We start from the raw sequence: 23,017 nt of genomic DNA on the forward strand, positions 1-23,017 counted from the left end.
ACTGCTGCCTCCTCCACTCCTCCTCACCCCCTCACCCCCGTGTACAGTGCGCGAGGTTGAGTTCAGCCCCTTCGGCTGGAGGCTCGGGTTTATCTGGAAGCAAAAGAGAAAGTCATTCAGGAGCTTTGCGCCGTCAGGTGAAGGATTGAGGCTCCGTGGCGAACGCTTGGGGGGGAGTGAGAGGAGAGAGATACCGGGACCTTTTCCACAGAAATTCGGGGTTTGTGAGGAGTGCGTGAGTGTGCAGGAAGGAGCCATGACGGTGTTCTCTGCTCTTTGGGTGCTCTTACTGTGCCAGCTTTTGACATCATCCTCAGCGCAGGTAAGGATGATCACCAGGGGCCGCGTCCGGTTTTTTTCATGCAGTTTCACTGCTGTTGCAGCTTTTCATTAAAATTAAATTCAAAGTTGCCGTGAGTTTTGTGTGACCTGTGGAGCTTATTGTGACGATGATGATGATCAGCATCATCATCTTCTTCCAGCTGATTTAGGCCTGACCTGCTTGCTCCCCTGCACAGTAAAACGCAAAGTGTTACTCTTCTGAAACATGATTTGCGTAAAAGTGGTTGGTGTTTGTTTTTTTTTGCGTCGTCCGTGGGCCTTATCCTGTCCACGCTCTGTCATGCCAGACTTAATTGTCTGCAGGTGGCTGTGTCTTTCGCACACGCTGATGAAGTCGCGGGGTTATGTTTTCTCTGAACCTGTGGAATGCGCGGATTGGAGAGATCAGTGCCAGAGCGCACAATGGCATCTCTGTTCAGCCAGGCTCTCCAGACTCTGCCAAACGCAGGAAGTTTAGTTTTTTAAAACAAACTCTCAGTCAAATTAAATTAAATATTTCAAGGGAAGCGTGAAACGCTACTTTATTTGTTCTTTTTAATAAATCCAGCTCAGCCTCCCGTTTGTGCGTAAAACAGGAGCCAGTGCGTCTTTACGCGCTTAGTATTTGCCTTATAGTTGAGTGTTTTCCCACTTGTATCGATTAATTTATGTGTACTTACATCTTAAGAATTACACTGATTGGTTTTATGTTGTCAATATTTGTTGACAACATTGTTTTAGCCACTTCATGTCTTCACATCTGCACATTTCTTCTTGGTGATGACTGTAATGAAAGGGATTGTGGGTAAAATAACAGACATTCATGGAGATCCAAGTGACACAGTTTGTTTTTACAGAGGCCGGGACCCAGAGGAGCTCCTGGGCCACCAGGGCCGCCAGGACCACTGGGGAAGGATGGCACTGATGTGAGTTGACCAGTCCCCAAAAGTGTCTTCACTTAAAGCTAATGTGTCTTTCCCCCCCACCCTCCAATTAACCAACTACAATAGTTCAGTAAAGTATTACATGCTTAATTTTCTCTTTGGGATTTAAATGCAGTTTTATCTTAGGTACAAATTATAGGTCAAGATGACTAAAATTAAGATTTTTTTTCTTTTCTCTCAATGAAACAGTTTTAGCACATTTGAGGCATTGCAAATTCAGATTACATTCAAACTCCTTTGGGGAGAAAGGGTTTTGTTTGTGTGTAAATGTGGCTGAAAATGTGTCTTGATGTTAGTTTTTATCACTCTGGCTCCTCCCACTACCCCACCCATAAGTATCAAGTCATAATAATGGCTGTCAGGTGGGTTGGGTTTTGGAGTGCTGTACTGAATGGAGCAATATGAAGATAGTTCATGTTAGGTCTACACCTTTAATAGCATGGATTATAGCCATACTGTTAGTGGCCAGCACTGATCATTTATGTCCATAAATGTGGAAAATCCACTGAAGTTGAACAACTAGGTGCTTCATTGACTTTTGGTCACCTGAAGGATTAAATGGTTACAGTTATGGTAAAGTGAAATGGATATAATTAGAATTTGCACATGTTTTAAGAGGAAATGTGCCAAGTTAAGAATGAGAAAAATGAGATTTTTGCTCAACTTTTTAGTTTTAATGGAAAAAAAACCTCTATATATGTCGTATGTCAAAGTGTCTGTCTGTGTGTGTGTATGTTTTTAGTTGATATTTCTGTGCCACTCTAGTCACAGAGAGCTCATTCATACATTCCCCAACCCAGTGAGACCATCTAGAGTTTCACCTCACACCTCCTCCCTGCACCTTCACCCCCAACCCCCCCCCCCCCCCATCCAAAACAAACTGGGGCTTTCATCATGTGACCAGTGGGCACAGGGCTTGGGTTTAGCGGTGTTTGTTCTTCCCCCAGTCACTGCACAAGCTTAAACGTTACATCCTACATGCCGATGCAGTCCAAAAAGACTGAATCACATACAGTAGTTATAGATCTAAACTCTGTAGACGCTTGATGTCCCTGGGCCTGTGTGGCAGTGGAATTGAAAGGCCTGTGAAGTGCACAACAAATTAAACATGAAAACAATTAGCAGTACGATAATGTCACTAATATATTATAATTATTTTTCTTATTATTAAAAGGGCAAAGATGGACCTGCTGGTCTTCCAGGGAAAGCAGTAAGTATTCCAATTATTTAATGTCTCTCCTGTAATTATGATTATTTTACCATGACACCATGATTTGTATGTAACTGTAAACTATACTGCAGTAAAGGCCACGGTAAAAATATTGTATAATACAGTTTTTATGCTTTTCTTAAACTCTTGATTTGGATAACTGACTTTTTAAAATCATTTTTTTAGGCTTCTTCACCCCCACTATGATTGTAGTCCTTTTTAATGAGTTTTTTAATGTTAATTTCACTGTTTTATGTAAAGGGAGATTGGCAAAGTAGAAATGTCACTGCGTGATTGAAACTGCTGTTTGTATGACAATACCATTCTTCTATTTCTATCATTAACAGGGGTAAAACTGAAAAGAAAATAGAATAAAAATAATGTACAGGTCACTTTCTTGTGCTGTTCTTCATTATTCTGTGTCTTTGTAGGGTTCCAAAGGGAAAGCAGGAATACCAGGATCTCCAGGGAAACCAGGTCTGCCAGGACTTCCAGGGGTGGATGTGAGTGTCCAGCAGTTTTTCTTTTTAGACCAATATCACAATTGCTTTTGTCGAGAAATGTGAGGAGTTACTGCCCAAAATCCAGTGATTGTTCTGCTGTAAAAGTCTGATTTCTATCCAGGGTTTGACGGGTCCTGATGGTCCTGCTGGGACGGACGGGCCTGCAGGAGAAGCAGTAAGTGTGTCTGAGTCTTGAGATATTTCTGTGACACTGAGACAATGCCCCCAATTTAGTTTTTATGACCCGTGTACTTCAAACCAAGTGCTCTTTAATCTGCATTTGTAAAGTCATGAAGAACTTTATTGTATACAACATTTTAAATCCTTGCAAAAAACATGTTTTCATACACCCAGTGACCACTACATGTACTTTAAGAAGGGGGAACAGGGAAAAAAAAGTATGTTAAAACATAGATAAATAAATAAATACATACAGAGAGAGAGAGAGAGAAAGAGCAAAGGAAATGCTAAAGATGAAATGAATACATGCAAGACAATGCAACCAAAGTATTATTAAATAAATGCTTTAGAAATAGTTAAGAACAAGAACACAACAGTGTGTCATCGTTTCCTCTAATCTATACATACTTGTATAGTGTATATACATGTATAGATCGAGACATGTTACATGTACACGTTAGATACATGTCAAAGATCTTTAGAAAAGACGAGGCCTGTGTTTTTCTGACTGGATTTTGTCAAACTGCCTCAGCGTCTGGTTGGAAATATTGTTAATGAGGGGTTAGAACTGGATTAATTTCTGCCGCTTTCCTAATCCGGCCCGGAATGCACCCGGTTTTTCCCATCGACCTGTGAGACTATAGAGTGAGGATGATCTGTTGTCCTGATGCAGAGGGGAAACAGGTGTTGTCCTCTGAAGAGATACAAGAGTGGAAAAAAAACAGAATTACAACATTAACCCAACACCGTGTGTCCGGACTGAACAGCAATATGTATAATTCCCACATGAGATATAAAACATATTGAAAGACCTCGACTGCAAAGCTGCAAAGTCACTGTCAGGACAGATAAACGCTCGCAGCAGTTCAGCTAATTAGCCGAACTAATGAGGAAGCTTGTGTCAACCAGTGTCTCTAATTACTCCGATTACTACACTGTTGTGGCTGTGGAGTCGTGCAGAGGCAAACAGGATCAGACGGTTGGAGATTGAAACAAAGACGGAAGTCATTTACAGCAGGAGAAAAAAAATAGTTTTATAGTTCATTAACTTATAAGGTTCTGTTTCATTTTAAGGACATTTCTTAGGGTTATACAATGGCTACTTTTTCCCTGTGTTTGTGATTCGTGTGCCAGAAGTAAAAGCTTGTTGTCTCATTTGCGTGTTGGGGAATGTGGTAAATAGGCCTCGCATCCCCGTGTTATAGCGTGTTTATTTACCCTATCACCTCTGAGGCAAAAACACACATATACAGCTGTGAGAGGTAAACACAGGGCAGGAGGAGGAGGAGAGGGATGGTGGCGGTAGCAGCAGGGTGGTAGAGGGTAGAGGAAAGAGCATTAATGCATGAAAGCATGAAGTTTGTAGAGCAATGACATGGAAAAACAAAAGTGATATTGTTCAGTTAAAAGCTGATGTGTGTGACCTTGAAAGTGTCAACAAATGTCTTCTACATTCAAACCATTGTCAAACATAAGTACACTCAGTAATGTTTACATGCAGCTTAATCACACTACAGCCGTAGTCCAACTAAGGCAACATCGACATTGTATTAGTATGGAGGAGAAAATCCATTTATTGGCCGCCTACATGTGACTCCGCCTCCGAAGGTGGCACTGTATCTCTCTATAAGCGAGTTCATATTAAATGAGTTTCCTGTTGACGGTGTGAACGGTGAGATGGTTCTGTATGTTTCGTACCTGCTGTACATGTCAGTCGCCGTATGATTTCCAGCAACGGTACCGCAGTTTATACGTAGTCTCCTTCTACTTCCGGGTCAAAGATCAGGAAGGACATATACATGCGGGAGTAATTGGACTATGAATCAAGTTATCCAGGTATGTTAGTCCGACTAAGACTAGCTCGATTTTAGTCAGACTAACTTGTTTACGTGACGTTAAGAAAAACGAAGATTCATGATATTTAGATCTTGTGTTTTATGACATAAAAAGCAATGGCTGCTAACAGGTTGGAGGTTGTGGACTGAAAACACACAGAAGCGTCCACAAAAAAGTTTTTCAAGTCAATTCTCCTGCTGAAAAACCCAGTCATTCATTCTCCTCATGTCTGCACCCGCCCCTGAGCTGCCGCTGTATCCACACAGATGCTCCCTCAGTCAGGTCTGAAAGTATTGCTTAACAGTAAAAGAAAAGTTCACCAAGACACAACTTAGGTGCATCCAAACAGTCAAATTTTCTTCGCAAGTTTCGTAAAGTATCATAGATACGTAGTGTCGTGGAAGTGCAGTTCAAGAATTCCTCTTCACAGCTTTCATTGACCGATGGTTCAGAAAAGTTGTCGGGAGGATATTTTTTTTGGATTTAGCCTCAGTCTCAGAAGTCTGACAGTAAAAACACTTATCAAGATGTTCCCATGATACTTGGGGAAATAAAGACATTCAGTATGTAGTGAAGTAAGAACAAAAAAACATATTACATTAAAGCCATTTTTAAAGCAGTAACTGTGGTTGAAGCTTGAAGACAGTCTCTGGATTTTGGCCGTTCATATATTGTGACAAATGCAACAGGACACTGAGATGTTCTTACAACAACAGCAGGAGGATCTCCCAGGGATCCAGGTGAGGGAGTTGCAAGTGGATTAAGAATGCAGGAACACTCCATTCTGTGGATTCTCCTGAGTTTCTCCTGCTGCGTTCTCACCAGAGTCTACGGAGATCACAGGAGAATCAGTTAATCTCAATCAAAAAAGAAAATCCAAACTGCAGTTGTGGTCACACATTATGTTAAAAAAGTGGATATTTACTTTTCTTTTGAATCATATGACGTTGTCTGAAAGGATGATTGGGGTCTTTTGTTCACTTTAGGGTGAAGCTGGACCTCCTGGACCTGCTGGACCTCCTGTAAGTACTCCTGTTGTTTTATTATTCTATAAAACCATATTAAGGACATGGTTGATAAGTTGGGGGGGAAATGTGAGGATGTGTTGCCCAACAGAACATCTAAAAAAAAAAAAAAACACGTATAAACATTTAAAAAATGACACATTTTTACAAAGTAAAGAAGGAAAAAATTATAAAAAGAACCACAACAAAATTGTTAAACAATATGGAAAACAATATCTAAATCACCTTAAAAAGACCACATGTGACATACATTATATACCTTCTTTTATTCCTTCTAGTTTGGACTAAATCATTTTAACTTGTGTCACATCTGTCAAGGAATAACAGACTCTGATCACATAAAGACTAATACTCTTTTATTATAGTTTTTTTGTGTCCCAATCAGCTGCAGAAGTGCACATTCACCTCACAGCAACAAACCTTGGGAGTAGATTCGATGTTGCGATGAAATTGAATTTGTCCCTCGGTGTTTGTTACTTAATTTGCCTTCCTGTGTCTTCCGTAGGGCAGAGGGAGATCAGGAGCTCCTGTGAGTAAACAACACGCTGCCATTGTCTTTATGCCACACAAAAAGACAGAAAAGAGTGATTTTTTGCTGCGTCACTTTGAGAATCATGTGCTACGTCCACATACATAAACACAATGTCTTTTTATTTCCAGGGACTCCCTGGAACCAATGGGTTTCCAGGTGGCGTTGGACCCCAGGGTCCAGTGGTGAGTGTCTGTGTGATCTCCACATTTTATCCACTCATTCATAATTCACAATGTTCCCGTTATCAACTCATTATCTCTCTTTGATTTATCACATAGCTAGCTGCAGGGAAAAACTTAATAAAACTTTATTTATTTATTTATTTATTTATTTATTTATCAGATGAACAGTGAATAGCAGGAAAGTTTGTGTACGAGCTGCTGCAGCAGGAACGGTAAACGCTGATGCAGGGAAGAAGCCAAAAAAAAAGAAAGCTTTTTTTTGTAATAAAATAAAACAACTGTGCTGAAATTAGCTGACACAACGTTGTTCTAGATTTCCATACATACAGCGTCGCAGGATGATAAAGAAAAAAAAGGTGCCACTGCAGAGGGAAGACACAGACATCAGTGTTTCTCTAATGGGTCACACTTGGATTGTCTAATGCTCGCACTCTGTTTATGTGTAATTAAAAACTCATTTGCTTTCAGGGAAAGCTTTACGTTAGAGCAGGAGCAGCAGCAGAGTGGAGACATTTGTTACTGCTCAGCTCAGAAATCATGGATTTATGGGTGAATTTTCACCTGCAGAAATATCAAGACTTTTATTCCAAATACACTGGATTTCTACTTAGTCATTCAAACCATTTGACCGTTGTTGGGCTAATGTCAGGGATACAGCGTAGGGGTTTACACACTGGAATATTCACCATGTAGTACTTACAACATCGCTTCCAAAACCTAAAAAACTGTGATTTTAAACCAAGATGTTGAAGATCTCCCTACTTTTTTATTACTTCTTAGGGTGGTGAAGGTGCTTCAGGACTTCCTGGACCTCCTGGTCCTGATGGACCCCCAGTAAGTGTCGCCATCATTGTATATACATAGATAAAATAGAGCAGCTGGGGACGATGTAGTCATGTATTTCTCTGTAGTTGAGTGTTTGTGAATGACACACTGTTGTACTTTCTCAATCCTGGTCCTTGGCGACGCCCACTGTCCTGTCCATGTTTCCAACACACCTGATTAAAATGAGTGGCTCGTTAACAGGCGGAGCTTGATGACGAGCTGATTATTTGAATCAGGTGTGTCGGAGCAGTGATGAGTGATAATATTACTCGTATATGAGTAAGTGAATTGTTATATAGGGGTGTGGGTTTATTGTATTGTTTCTTCTGTTAAATGGGAAGAGTAGCCATTGCTAGTTGCTTAATAAACTAAACTAAATGAAACTGAACTGATCTGATTTCTCTCTCAGGGTTTTCCTGGTACTCTTCATGACCTCAACGGTGACCTTCTGGTAAGATTTGAATCACAATGAATCAAACCGTTGAAAGTAGCACCAAAGTGAAGCAATGTCCTCAGTGTTGTTTTTTTTTTTTTTTTTTTTTGTCCCTGTCCTCTGCAGTGTCCTGCAATCTGTCCCCCCGGCCCCCCTGGTCCTCCTGGGATGCCAGGATTCAAGGTAAATACAGTTTCCATCATGAGTTCATTCTTTAGTTTTTGAATGATATGCTGCTCATACAGAATGTCCTTGACGATAATATTTCATTCCCGTGTGTGTTTTTGCTCATGTAGGGTCACACGGGACACAAAGGAGACAAAGGAGAGCTTGGAAAAGATGGAGAGAAGGTGACGTAAATATCTGTCACAGTCTTTAAGTAATGATAGATAGATATATGTATGTATATATATATATATATATCATTCATTGGCTTGTTCACGGCTTGTTATTATTTTAGACATTATAATTACGCTTCATCGCAATAAACAAAGCAGTCTTACATAAATCAACACCCAAATCCGGCCCAAGTTAGACACACACAAAAATACAGAACACTTAACATAACTTATTGAGGAATACCAACTTATTTCATAGTTGTTATGGATGTAATAACAATGGGAATCGTATGGTAGTCAGCAGATTATATGACAGTTATACCATGTTTTCGTCTAAAGTAACATAGATGTGGTAGCTTGATAAAGAGAATTACTATAGATTATGATCAGTGTTATAACTATACATGTTTGTTTTTTTTATCAAAATTATCAAAACTTCCATATTATAAAGCTGAAATTTGTCCTCCCCACACATTTTCCATCGTTGGTACCAAGCTGTTGCTTTGTGGCTATTATAAGATGGCATCATCAAAATATCATCTATAGCCATAACTAACGTGTGCATCCACTTCCTAGTAAGAGCACTTTAAAAAGAAAAAAAAAGAAAAACAACAAAGCAAAAAATGAAGCATATTTTAATAAATATTAGAGGAAAACATGTTTTTTGTTGGGGGACGGGGATTGAAGAGCAAGTACGTCACCTATTTGAATCCCTACAAACCATGCAGATTGGTAATTATGTTAATTTGACACTCTGAACTGACCATAGGTGTGAGGGATTGTTCGTCTCTGTTCGTCTCTGTTCGTTGATCCTTTAATGGACCGGAGATATGTCCACGTTGAACCACACATTTAGCTGCTCATGCTCTTTTGATGCTATACATATTGAATAAATAATAAATAGGTCTGTTCTGTTTCTAGGGTGACGGTGGTCCACCTGGTCCACCAGGTATTGCCGGCACTGTGGGTCTGCAGGTGAGATCATAAAGCTGGGATATTTAATAAGCTCTGGCTTATTGTGATTGGGTTGTGACGTTTGTGACTCTGTTGTGTTTCAGGGCCCACGTGGTCTGAGAGGTTTGCAGGGTCCTATGGGAGCTGTAGGAGACAGAGTGAGCAACTTTTTTTGTCACATACAGACATTCACAAATGTTTTACTCACTTAACCTTTGACGTCACACGCCGACTCTTCTCTCGGTTGTCTCCAGGGTCTGACTGGTTTCAGAGGCAAGCCTGGTGTTGCCGGCATCATCGGAAAGACAGTGAGTCTCTCCTCGTTTGTAACTTCAACTTGAAACAAAAAAACGCAGCGTTTGACGGTAGCCAGCGGTCAAAATAGATGGCCGGTCCCATCAATGAATAGCTGTGTGTGTTTCATCTGATGTCTCCAGGGTGATGGCGGTGAAAAGGGACCATATGGATTTAAAGGACCCAAAGGAGAAATTGTAAGTAAGGACTTTGAGGTTGGGACTATTGTTTCGCTCCGTTCAGACACAACATAGCTGCCAACAGAGGGACGGAAACACATTTTAAACCTTTTTGAATCTACACCTGCTTTTTAGGAATATGTTTGCAGCTTTAATTCACTGTTGGACATCCTTTTACATCTGAAAGACAAAGTTTATAAATTGCTTGATAAGGAAAAAAAATCATTATTTTTAGCTTGCAGGTTCATAGGGAGCTGCTGGTTTACTGCTGCCTCGTTTAGTAAGTTTAAGTGACTTCTCAATCTGGACAAAGGATTTAAAATCCTCAAAGTCGCGTAAATAACACATTTGAACTCACTCGTGGAGGCAGCAGAGGATCAACCATTCCTGTGTGCCGTGATTCAAAATAGTTGATTTTGTCAATGGAGTTTAGGGAAAAACATCTAACTTCTAATGGCACTGATCATGTTCTCATGATATTGCAAACTTAAGCAGGCTTTTAGGGAGGCCAGGTACCAGAATGGTTAACAGAAACAGTGGCACACTGGGCAGTATCCTCGGCAAAGTCAGCTTTGATTAAGTTTCATAACCATATACAACCACACTTTCAAAAAACCTACCCCTTTAATGATAATCATGACTAATGTGTCTTTTATCAGGGTAAAATTGGTCCCAAAGGAGGTCCAGGAGGATCAGGACCCAAAGGGGAGCCTGTAAGTTCATCACTCGAATAATTATATGTATGTTTTTTAATGTACGTCAGCTGCACTGAGATCATATATGATGATATTCTCCTACAGGGAATGCCTGGCAGAGATGGCAAAGATGGTACACCAGGATTAGATGGCGAGAAGGTACATTTTTTTAACCGGTATGATGGTTTTGTAAATGTAGTTGTGAGCAGGATCACAGTCACAGTTGTTGTTTGTGTTGACAGGGTGATGCCGGACGCCATGGTACAGTTGGAGAGAAAGGACCAAACGGTCTTCCTGTAAGTTTTTTTACTCACCTACGTCTCTCAGTGCCACTGATTTCCCTTCAGGTCTGATCTCAATCCATGTGATTTATGTTAGTGTCCTAAAAAAAAGGGGGAAACTCAGTATAAATATAAAAATAATAATAAAAGTAAACAGACCTACTCATGCAAACATCCTGAGAACTGAGGAGGAAAAAAAGGCAGTTTAATTTATAAAGAAAACACAGAAGCAACCATTTAAATAATGGACAGTTTAAAGAAAATTTTAAAAAGAAAAATCAATTCAACAAAATCAAAGAAAACACTGAGTTAAGAACCTCATGAACATGTATTTGTCTGTTCCAGGGTCTACAAGGAAAAGCTGGTGTCAATGGGTCTAAAGGAGAAACTGTGAGTATTGCAACCAAACAGAAAAATGATTTTAGGTTTGGAAGACGAGCCACGAGGCTTCTCCTGGTGTGGGGAGTATAAAACTGAGCAAAACATCTTCTATGACATTCACTTCAAGCATGTTCTTGACACTGGATGACTGAGAGTCTCTCTGTCTTTTTTTTTTTTTTTTTACACCAGGGTGATGCAGGCGCATCTGGGGAGACGGGACCCTCTGGAGAGCCAGGTATTCCTGTATGTATCTGATGGGTTTATGGAGGGGGGGGAGGGGGGATCACTGGGTTACAGCCTCTCTGACATTTACGTTCAAGTTAAACGTCCCTGACTTGAACTTTTTCTCTCCACTCTCTTCAGGGTGATATTGGCGTCCCAGGAGAGCGGGGGATAGCCGGACCCAGAGGAGTGGCTGTGAGTTAATGCTCACTCTTATGTGTCTGCTGCGTTACAAAGAAGTATAAAAAGTCGTACTGATGCACGAGCCAATATTAAGGAAACTTCCTGCTTCACAGATGGCCGTCTGTTCAATTTAACCAGCTTGTAGAGTTTTGTCTACTCTACCAGGACTAGAGACACAGATGGGTCACAGGAGATTTTGTTGGGTTGCCAAATAAATTGGCATAGTCATCTTTAAAAAAAAAATAAAAGACTTAAATTATGCAGTCCTAATCACAAGAGTGGACGTTTGAATGCAATGATGACTGAGAATATAAAGCAGCCATCTTAAAAGTAACACAGCGCATCGCAGTGTAAAGCAAAGTGAATAATGGGATGAAATTGGAAGAGCACGTTAATAAACTTCTGCCTTTCAAATGTAATGATATTCAGCTTAATCTTCTCACACAGCGTTATGTGTATATGTTATAGTATAGTGGCACTGCGTCGTGCCTCATACATCATTAATAGCCAGGTGTTTCTTACATGACGATGTCTGTCTCTCACAGGGAGGCATCGGACCAGCAGGAAACGCTGGGCCTCAGGGAGGGAAAGGATATCAGGTCAGTGATATGGAATCACTAATTATCATTCACTTACTACTGACTCTATATGTGGTGTATGTGTGTGTGTGACTCTCTGTATGTACCTTGCCTGGCAGGGAGGAAAAGGAGCTTTAGGGGATCCAGGTCTCCCAGGTCCAACAGGAATCCGTGGAGAGTTTGGTGAAAGGGTGAGTGTGACGCACATATGATGATGTGAAAAGTTGCCCTCGAGGTTTTACGTCACTCTGTCTCTCTCTCTTTCTTCCATGTATCGCAGATTGTTCTAACAGTTCTAACACAGGTTCTCTGTCTATTACATCCTTAAGCGTTTGGGTAGATGCGGAATAATTGTCTAAGTATTACAGGTTTAGTACAGTATGAAAATAAAACTTCATACCTTCAGATTTGAACATACTGCTTTGATAAACATGAGACGCATCCCTGTTCAGCCGTCTTTCCTGTACGTCGATGGCTATAAACGTGAATTGCAGCCAGTGGAGAGCTCACAGACACAAAGCAGCCTCCTGTTCAGAGGCTGAGGACAGAACAAAGCCCGTCTTTATACCAGACCTGGTCCCCCTCGAAACAGCCCACCTCTCTCCCCTTCATCCCCCTCTTCCTTCTCCCACTGCCGGCCACTTCACCAAATCTCTCTCCGTGGCTCTCATTTATTCTCTCTCCCTCTTCTGCAGGGTCCAGTTGGAGCTTCAGGAGCTAAAGGAGATATGGTAAAATGTTCATAAATCATAATGTTTAACGATATTTAAATGTGACCTCCATTGTGACGTCACCCACCTGCTCAAAGGTTCTATGTGACATCTCATCAGATGGGTTGCAACAGCAAAAACACACCTATTTTTGTCACAAAACTATATTGGATTGAGACATAAGTGGATAATTCCGGTCTTGTGTTGTGTGTTTAGGGTGTGGCAGGAAGTGACGGTTTACCAGGAGAGAATGGAGAACCTGTAAGTATTGTGTTTCATTTTATATCCTCAGTATAATCACAGACACAGTAAATCAGCAGTAATTAGACATAAAAGTGACTCAGGGCTACAGTGTGTGACTGAAGACAGCTGGAGCAGATGGACACCATTTCACTGGTGGATTTACTTGTTTATCTGTACATTTAAGGCTTTAATTGAGTCTGAAAACAGGATAAAATCTATTTTTGGTTAGGTTTTTAATTTTATGCATTGAGCTATAGCGTGCACATCTTAGACCAAACCTTATTCCATCATTATCTTATTGTCTTTGTGTGCAAAAATGATTTTAATCTGTTTTATCTGAAAACGTTTTTAGTGTTTCTATGAGTTATCAGTTTAACGTGTATCGATTCAAAGCTATTTTAATTGCTCTGGTCTGTATATCAGTAAAATCTCATTTATTAATGACACATTTGACAGCGATGTGAAATGATATATTTATTCAAAGTTATATCTCCTTTTTTCCAGGGTCACTTTGGACCAGTTGGACAAAAAGGAGAGGTGAGTGCCATGATTTACATTCATTTCTGATTTAATGGAGTTTAATCTCTGCTGTGACTGTAACATCAGCTTCGCGAACTTTTCAGACGTACAGAGAGAATACGTCTTCACTGACATCAGTTTCACCCATTCATCCATCATTTCCAACAGTTTATTCTTTACACATAACTCTTTGATCACTTTAAATAAAAATAAATTGTAAGTAAAATCCTTTTTTTTTACATGTACTTCAGACAAGGGTCTTCCTTTCTTGCTTTCATGCCGCCATCTTGTGCAACCACATTTCTACAGGAGCCTGAATGGACAAATCAGCCAGAGCATGCGTTCTTGTTTTGACGCAGAGTCTTTGTTATTCAGTGGAGGAGACCTCTGTTTGTTGCTATCTGCAGTCTCACCTCTAGATAGATATCAGTAATTCTTACACACTGCACCTTTAAGCTGAACATTTGAACCATTCATCCATAAGCTGTAATCATCTATTTCAATAGTTATCACAATTTCAGCTGTTCCTCTCTCATTATTTATTCATCTTTTTTAAACAAACACTTTTCATGACCTCAGTGTGAGCCTCTTTTCTTACCCTCACTCTGTCTATCTGCACAAAACATAATTAGTAATGGTGTGTGTGTGTGTGTGGGTGTAATTAGCAGCACAAGTTTGTCTTCCCCACACCTCTGCCCTCTCCTCCTCTCCCCTCCTCTCCCTCACCGAACATTAAAAACTCTGAGCTGTCGTTTCCCCACTCGTCAGAGCCGCTGCACGCGACGCAGCCTCACACTCGCAGGTTTAATCGGATTAATTAGAGATAGGTGTTGCTGCTCAGGCTTGATTGGTCTGTTTTGCTGCTGCTGTTGCCGCTGGGGGGGGAGAGAGAGACGAGCCACATTAAGCTGCAGCACAATTTGTGGAAGTAAAGTTGTAGCACTGATGAGCCTCACTCTCTCTTAGTCTCATTTACTGTTTGCCGTGTTTGTCGGGAGTAATTATCCAGCACCAAGCTGCCACATGAATCTGCCCACGCTCCGTCTCAGCAGACCCAGGCTGCTCGTTGGCTCGCTGCTGTTGAGGCGATGATCATAAAAGGTTTTTTTTTCATTTTTGAAAAGTGTAATCTTAGGGTTATTTAAAGCAACACTATGTAACGTGCTGTTACAAACAATGCCGTGATGACAACAGATTTTAGATTTTTGTTGGAGCCTGATTCTGGCAGTTTGAGTCACTGATTTATTTTGGTTTATTGGCAGAAATTGAATATACTACCCACAAGTATGTTTGTGCATGAGTTTATAATTGCTTATAATGTAGAAATAGTTCAGTCAGGCCTAGACTAAGCCTCTTGTTCAGTATGTACTTAAGACAAGGGCCTTGCTTTACAACGGCTGCCATCCCTCACGACTGTGTTTCTGTCAGAAATACTTACTCCTTAGACCCTTAAGAGTTAACGGAGATGTTGGGATTGGGCTTCAGTGTTTCTACATGCTCTCCAGAGAGTGAAAGAGGCTCCATTTTCCCTATTTCAAGTTGGTGACAAGGTTATTATAGTTTTGGATTTTTCATTAGTTTTATTTTTTTCATTCTATTTGACTTTTTGTTTTTAAAATTAGTTCATTTTTATTTTCTTGTAAATGCTTAGTTTTTTTGGTTTTAGTGTTAGTTTTTTGTAATATGGAGTATTTGCCAGGTTCAAGATTCAAAAGTGAGATAATAACTATTTTGTCTCAAATAGGGATGCAACTAACGATTATTTTCATAATCGATTAATCTGTCGATTATTCTCTCGATTAATTGAGTACTTGTTCGGTCCAGAAAAATTTAAATTGTTGATTGGTGTTTTTAAAACAAGGAAATTATCATGTTTTGTCCAAAAATGTTTAATGAACTTAATAATAAAACATAAGTCCAGAAAACAAGTCTAGAAAAAAAACTCAAAACTGATTAATCGATTATCAAAATAGTTTGCGATTAATTTAGTAGTCGATTTAATAATCAATTAACCGAGTAATTGTTTCAACCCTAGTCTCAAATAAAACCTTTCAAAATTGCCGTCCGTTACATGAACCCAAAATATGTATGAAATAAGTTTACAAAGACCAAAACTAAGTGAATTTTCACTAAAATTTTAGTTAGTTTTGTAAACACACAATTCAGTAACAGTTAGTTATTACTAGTTTTTAGTTAGTTTGTTTGTGTGTTTTTAACACAATGTTACTCATTATTTCGTTAGTTTTCGTGAACTTTAATAACCTTGGATGTTGACCACTCAAAATTGAATCTAATAACAATTCTTGTTGATAATAGTCAGGAAAACATGGAGAACTGGGACCAAAGGGCGTGACAGGTCCACAGGGAGAGCTTGGAGCAAGAGGGCCTCCAGGGAAACAAGGGCCAATGGGCTTCCAGGGGGAACAGGGAATACCAGGATTTGCGGGAAGGACAGGTGTACCTGTGAGTATTTTTCTTCTCTAATCTATAGTAAAACTATAAATAGAGTCAGACGAATAAGAAACCTTTGTAAATGTCAATGTTTTGTAATGAACTGCATTAATGAGGTTTTACTCATTAGGGTAAACTGGCGAGTGAGCAGCACATCAGAGAGCTGTGTGGCTCCTTGATCGATGGTGAGAGATCTCGATCAATAATTCATCCTCGTGTTGAAGAAGAATCGAGCTGGAAATTCACCTTCTGCTGTTTTCTGTCTTGCAGGTGAGATCGCACAGTTGGCTGCTAACCTCCGAAGACCCCTGGCTCCCGGTATGGTCGGCCGCCCGGGCCCCTCTGGGTCTCCAGGACAACCGGGAGTTGTTGGCTCTATTGGGCATCCAGGTTCCCGTGGACCACCAGGGTACAGAGGCCTGCCAGGAGAACTTGGAGACTCTGGTCCCAGAGGTATGAAAAAAATAATTTTCATTACCTGTAAATTATGTACCACTTGTTTGGACAAAAAAAATTTCAGAAAAGTATGAAAAATGTCAATCGCTGTTTCCCAAACTTTAAAATGATGATGTTCTCAAATTATATTTAACTTACTTTCTTAACGGGGCAAAGGAACCCAAAAATATTCACATTTAAGAAATTGAAATCAGAGAACAAAGCAAAAACCCTCAACCCTCATTGATTACCTTTGTTGGAGATTCATTTACTAATTGATTATTAAAGGCATAGCTCAGGTTGAAGTTTTGGTACATTTATACAGCATTTTCTGGCCAGAAACAGAAGTGAATAAACCACTCACTCTCTGCACCAAAGTCCATAGAAAGGAGTCGTTAATCCACTGCTGTATCAGTCAGTTATTTCTTATGTGACATGTTATCACGTCAGTGTTTGAAATCCTTCATTGGGATTTACCTACGTGGCACAAATAAGGCAGCAGTAAACCTTAAATCAGGTAGTAAATGAGTGGTAGTAAAGTAAGCCAGCTACTGTGGAGAATAAGCGGTTTAGAAACTTAAATAATTTCCAGCCAGAAAAGTCTTTCTAAAGGTGAGATATTAATATGGAAAAGTCAGTGTAGACACCGCGTCAACACCTCACGCAGCATAACTGTCCCTTTTAATTAATTGTTAGCTTGAATTGGTTTTATATATATCATAGTTAATGTACTTTGAGGATAACAAAGTACTTGTGAGCAATATATTACCATACAATAAAAGATTAGATTTTAGATAGTTTGAATAATTATTTAAATTAAAATATCTTAGTTGGTTGTAAGTTTTGCTGGGAAAACTCATGTACACTGAAAAAGAGATTTAATGGTTGAATATATATATATATATATATATATATATATGTATATATATATAGTAATTGAGACAAGTAGAGGCAACAAGACACTGTTTTGTTGTGAGGGGCAGAAGTTCTGGAAGCACTTTGACATATTTTATAAAACATGATCACAAAAGTAAAAAGTATATGTAAAATACCCCTAACAACAAAATGTTCTTTTTTTTTAACCAGGTGATGTTGGTGAACCAGGTGACAAGGGATCCCTCGGCAAAGCCATCGACGGGCCATCTGGAGACCAGGGACAACAAGGTATGTGACTAGCAACAACATGGTTTCCCACCAATAAGAGTAAGTTTCTCTAGTTACTGAGTTTACTTTATTCGGGGACCCAATTTTTAAACATAAAAAAGGGTAAAATATTGTAAACCAGTCCACAAAATAGATCTTTACTCCAGCAAATGTGTGCCTCATATTAGTTTAAACAGGTAAGCCAGTGATTTCCAAGATACAGTATATATATTTGATAAATTAATCACAACTTAATTTTATGCCTTTTAAGTTATTTAATTTAATTTTAGCAAAACATTTGATGACCCACACATCTGTGGGTTCCAACCCAGTCTCTGGGAATGACTGACAGACTTTATTTGTGACAGACATTTTGGCTCATCAAGCATTACAAGATGAATATTATTTTAATGTGAGTCACTTCCAGAGAAGGGAGGAAGCTGTGGGTTCTAAAAATAAACCTCAAACAAACTTTACTGACTTTACTGACTTTTCCAACAACTGCTAAATTATTCAATTAACGGGAACTAATACCAAGGAAAAATCTCACCCACAGGTCTTCCAGGAGTACCTGGAATAGTCAAAGATGGTCGCGATGGATCTGCAGGAGATCCAGGTGAGCCTGGCGAGGCGGGCAGGGTGGGTAGGACCGGGCACCGGGGACCTCCTGGAATCTGTGACACATCAGCCTGTCACGGACCAACAGTCGTCGGAAAAACCTCCAACCCCAAAAACCATTAGAACACGATGACTTCCTGCAACCTGACGCCATCCAACGCAGGGAGGAAGAGTACAAAAAAAAAGAAAGCAAAAAAAGCGAGGCAAGGAAGCAATGAAAGAAGAGCGTGATCACAAACAAAAACATCCTCCTCCTTTATTTGAATACATGTATCACAAGTTGGGAAGAGTAACATCATCAGATGTGATGTTTTGAGAGGATATGACGAAAAATCCAAGGAGTAACATGAAAACCATCCAGAGAGAAGGTGAACAGAGACACGTAAGACTTGACTTACAAACAACTGGAAAATGAATAATGATCCCCTCTCTGTTGTGTATAAAAACTTTGTACATGTTGTTTCCATGCCCATTACTTTGGTTAACATCCTTCTGGCAGATACAAAAAAAACAACAGCGTTTGTCTCTGAAGCGATTGTGCATGTTATCACGGCCCAATAGTGTGAATCACAGGTGTTACCTCAACATACAAGCTTTACAGTGTAAAATATGAAAACAGGCGACGAGTCGACGAGCTGTGTATGTATTGTAAAATGGTTAAAAAACAACCCAGGTGTTCAGACATTATGTAGATTGATGCACAAATGTTTTCTAACTTTTGATAGTTATTTTTTTTTATTACATGTGAAGCTGATTCTTTACATCTGAGAATCAAAAATGAAATAAATCGTGTGGATGCAAAAATAAGTTTGGCAATGTAAAATAAGTTTGACAATCTTCAAAAAACGTTTGGGTTTTTTTTTTTTTTTTTTTCAACCAGCAATGACCACATCCACTTTGTAATACCAGTGCTGTAACTATTAAATATACATGACTTTAAATACTATTTATTATTTGTGGGTGACTGTTGTATGTACAGTAAGATGCTACAGCGACATGTTGTAAGAAAGAACAAATAAAGCCACTTTTCAGTCAAAACATCACTCTTCTCTACACATCAAATGAACAGTTTTACCTTCAGAATAAAAAATGTTCCAACTCCATCACACTTTCTAAACCTAAGTCACGAGACAGTGACTAAATGCTAAAAATGAACAATGTAAGGTAAGAACAAAGTTAACTATCGTGAACAATATTCGAGGAAAGAACAGTTGATTGAAGCATAAATAATATTCAGATTTATGTCAGTTGGAAATACCAAAGGCACCATCTTTCCTAAGTTTCTAAGGGAAATACTGCCACCTATTGACAACTCAGTGAAAAGCCGTTATTTTTCTTTATTTTTTATTACTGGTTCTAAAGAATGGTTTCCCAATCCTGTTCCGGAGGTCCTAGATGTTTCCCTGCTCCAACACACCTGATTCAAATGATCAGCTGGTCAACAAGCACTGCAGAAGCCTGATAACGAGCTATTTATTTGAATCAGGTGTGTTGGAGCAGGGAAACCGTTGAGAATCCCTGTTCTAAAGTGAGGAAGCAACATCAGTAGTGGATGAAATGACACAACAATTCAAACATTAACATGCATTAACGACGTAAACTCACAGAAAATATTATTCAGCATCGACACCCAAAATAATTTTCCCGCTTTCTAAATCTCTGAAATGTGGTCTGAAGCAGAGTTCCACACTAAAGGAAACCTCTTGTCATTTAAAAACAAACAACCAGGGATAACGTCAGCTGATCTACTCCAATATCTGATTGAATATAAATAAATATACAGAATAAATAAGTGAGTGGGTGAGATCATTGTTCCGCCGCAAGATCAACACTGAGAGGGTTCTGACCTAAAGGCGATCTGGACTTCTGAAAGAGTTGCATCTCATCGCTACAGGCCTCCTGAAACTCCTGTAAAGGAGGAGAATACTCAGTCAATCGTTAATTTAACATTATTTGTATGGTACAAAATGTAAAACAAAATGTTTTCAACTAAAAACCCCCCCCACCACATAGGTTTGTTCAGGTATTCTTCTTTCTACTGCCTTACTAGGACCAGGTTCTGGTCTCCATGAGGACTGTGTTTGTTAAGTACACACACACATACATACTGTATGTACAGTACCTACACAAGAACCACCAGAGGCAAAGTTATATGTGCATATATAAACAATAAAACACGGATATATTTAAAGAGGAGTATGTCGTTTTTTTTAGGTGATGGACAATTAAAAATTATTTTATGCGTTATATTTTCAAAATAAAGTATACTCCAATACATAGTGCTGATTTTAGTTGGAATCTGTCTGACCTGCTCCTTCCCTTTAGTCCAGGAGGTGGCGATGTTGCACAAAATGTGCAGAATGAGTGCTTTCTTTTTAATTTGCTGTCACAACCAATTTTCATAGACTAAATAACTGCAATAGTATGTAATCAATAACAATAAAATAACCATGTTAATTTGACTTTATTCTGTTAATTTTAGAGAAATTTGATCTTGAAGTCTGCAAAAATGAAGGTGATATAATAAAAAATCTGCTGCAGGACTATACTTTGATTAAACTTTAATGTTCATGTCTCTTTGTCTTGTCTTGCTTTTAAGTCTCAAATAATTTAGTGAAGGAATGATGAGGACAAAATCATTTTCACCTTACCTGTTTGAAGGTGTCTCCGTACACTTTTGTGATGTAGCTGAGGAAGGCCGTGGTCCTCTGCAGAGTGGTGAGTTTGTCTGTGTTGCAGTCACAGAATGGCACCATCATCTTCAGCTCATCGCAACACAAACGTATCCTCTTCCTGTACAGAGGGACAAAGATTTTAACCTGTGCAGCTCAAGACAAGGCAAAAATGTCATAGTTTAGTATGTCGTCCAAAAATTGGCGAAAATGTCATACTTTAGTATGTCGTCCAAAATGTGGCTAAAAAGTCATAGGTTAGTATGTCGTCCAAAATGTGACAAAAATTTCAAAGTTTGGTATGTCGTCCAAATTTTGGCAAAAATGTCATAAGTTAGTATGTCGTCCAAAATTTGGCAAAAATGTCATACTTCAGTATGCCGTCCAAAATTTGGCAAAATGTTCATAGTTAAGTATGTCGTCCAAAATTTGGCAAAAATGTCATACTTTAGTACGTCGTCCAAAATGTGACAAAAATGTCATAGTTTAGTATGTCGTCCAAAAATTGGCAAAAGACAACAGATTTTACAGCAGCAACCAGCCCTTGCAGCTTAATGGGTAAGACAGTGACTTACTAAGTCAAGGATTGTGAGTTCAAGTCCCGAACGAGACTGCCCAGTAATAGTACAGTAAGATGTCCTGAAATTATCATCGTGTAGTATGTGACAAAAATGTCATAGTTTAGTATGTTAGCGAAAATGGCATAGGTTAGTATGTCATCCAAAATGTGACAAAGATGTCATAGTTTAGTATGTGGTCCAAAATTTGGCAAAACTGTCATAGTTTAGTATGTCGTCCAAAATGTGGTCCAAAATTTGGCAAAAATGTCATAGCTTAGTATGTCGTCCAAAATTTGGCAAAAAAGTCATAGGTTAGTATGTCGTCCAAAATTTGACAAAAAAGTCATAGTTTAGTATGTCGTCCAAAATGTGACAAAAATGTCATAGGTTAGTATGTCGTCCAAAATGTGACGAAAATGTCATAGTTTAGTATGTCGTACAAAATGTGACAAAAAAGTCATATTTTGTCCAAAATGTCGTCCAAAACGTGACAAAAATGTCATAGTTAAGTATGTCGTCCAAAATGTGACAAAAAAGTCATAGTATAGTATGTCGTCCAAAATGTGACAAAAATGTCATAGTTTAGTATGTCGTCCAAAATTTGACAAAAAAGTCATAGTATAGTATGTCGTCCAAAACGTGACAAAACTGTCATAGTTTAGTATGTCGTCCAAAATGTGGTCCAAAATTTGGCAAAAATGTCATAGCTTAGTATGTCGTCCAAAATTTGGCAAAAAAGTCATAGGTTAGTATGTCGTCCAAAATTTGACAAAAAAGTCATAGTTTAGTATGTCGTCCAAAATGTGACAAAAATGTCATAGGTTAGTATGTCGTCCAAAATGTGACGAAAATGTCATAGTTTAGTATGTCGTACAAAATGTGACAAAAAAGTCATATTTTGTCCAAAATGTCGTCCAAAACGTGACAAAAATGTCATAGTTTAGTATGTTGTCCAAAATGTGACAAAAAAGTCATAGTATAGTATGTCGTCCAAAATGTGACAAAAATGTCATAGTTTAGTATGTCGTCCAAAATTTGACAAAAAAGTCATAGTATAGTATGTCGTCCAAAACGTGACAAAAATGTCATAGTTTAGTATGTCGTCCAAAATGTGACAAAAAAGTCATAGTATAGTATGTCGTCCAAAATGTGACAAAAAAGTCATAGTTTAGTATGTCGTCCAAAATGTGACAAAAGAGTCATAGGTTAGTATGTCGTCCAAAATGTGACAAAAAAGTCATAGGTTAGTATGTCGTCCAAAATGTGTCAAAAATGGCATAGTTAAGTATGTCATCCAAAATGTGACAAAAAAGGCATAGGTTAGTATGTCGTCCAAAATATGACAAAAATGTCATAGTTTAGTATGTCGTCCAAAATGTGACAAAAAAGGCATAGTTTAGCATGTCGTCCAAAATGTGACAAAAAAGGCATAGGTTAGTATGTCGTCCAAAATGTGACAAAAATGTCATAGTTAAGTATGTCGTCCAAAATGTGACAAAAAAGGCATAGTTTAGCATGTCGTCCAAAATGTGACAAAAAAGGCATAGGTTAGTATGTCGTCCAAAATATG

The 23,017-nt window shown here is 38.9% G+C and overlaps 2 protein-coding genes across 3 annotated transcripts in view; one reads left to right on the forward strand and one right to left on the reverse strand.

Annotated features, from left to right (window-relative positions):
• Positions 1-18,494, forward strand: col9a3 (collagen, type IX, alpha 3). Its single transcript, XM_058643869.1, has 32 exons — positions 1-322; positions 1,179-1,247; positions 2,440-2,475; positions 2,907-2,978; positions 3,100-3,153; positions 5,981-6,016; positions 6,525-6,548; positions 6,680-6,733; positions 7,514-7,567; positions 7,968-8,009; positions 8,118-8,174; positions 8,288-8,341; positions 9,251-9,304; positions 9,388-9,441; positions 9,538-9,591; positions 9,721-9,774; positions 10,416-10,469; positions 10,557-10,610; positions 10,694-10,747; positions 11,078-11,122; positions 11,303-11,356; positions 11,477-11,530; positions 12,064-12,117; positions 12,216-12,287; positions 12,792-12,827; positions 13,023-13,067; positions 13,554-13,586; positions 15,885-16,031; positions 16,150-16,204; positions 16,290-16,472; positions 17,541-17,618; positions 18,154-18,494. The coding sequence occupies exons 1-32, from the start codon at positions 257-259 to the stop codon at positions 18,336-18,338; spliced, it is 2,037 nt and encodes a 678-aa protein (XP_058499852.1). The 5' UTR covers positions 1-256; the 3' UTR covers positions 18,339-18,494.
• Positions 18,443-23,017, reverse strand: part of LOC131469042 (transcription factor-like 5 protein) — a 17,712-nt gene continuing 13,137 nt past the window's right edge. Inside the window, exons 6-7 of one of the 2 annotated variants that reach the window (XM_058643877.1) lie at positions 20,867-21,008; positions 18,443-20,123 (exon numbers count right to left, since the gene is read on the reverse strand). In XM_058643877.1, coding sequence (XP_058499860.1) covers positions 20,022-20,123; positions 20,867-21,008 — 244 coding nt within the window. In that variant the 3' untranslated portion in view covers positions 18,443-20,021. Of the gene's footprint in view, positions 20,124-20,861; positions 21,009-23,017 lie in introns of both variants that reach the window. The other variant, XM_058643878.1, reaches the window with a different exon arrangement.

The sequence above is a fragment of the Solea solea genome, chromosome 11, assembly GCF_958295425.1.
Source record: "Solea solea chromosome 11, fSolSol10.1, whole genome shotgun sequence".
Lineage (NCBI taxonomy): Eukaryota > Metazoa > Chordata > Actinopteri > Pleuronectiformes > Soleidae > Solea > Solea solea.

What these genes read in the sequence shown, in the direction of transcription:
- col9a3 (XM_058643869.1), top strand. Translation starts at nt 257, where the DNA reads ATGACGGTGTTCTCTGCTCTTTGGGTGCTCTTACTGTGCCAGCTTTTG. An exon ending in TTGGACCCCAGGGTCCAGTG is followed by an intron (nt 6,734 to 7,513) that starts GTGAGTGTCTGT and finishes ATTACTTCTTAG; the next exon opens with GGTGGTGAAGGTGCTTCAGG. An exon ending in CTGGGATGCCAGGATTCAAG is followed by an intron (nt 8,175 to 8,287) that starts GTAAATACAGTT and finishes TTGCTCATGTAG; the next exon opens with GGTCACACGGGACACAAAGG.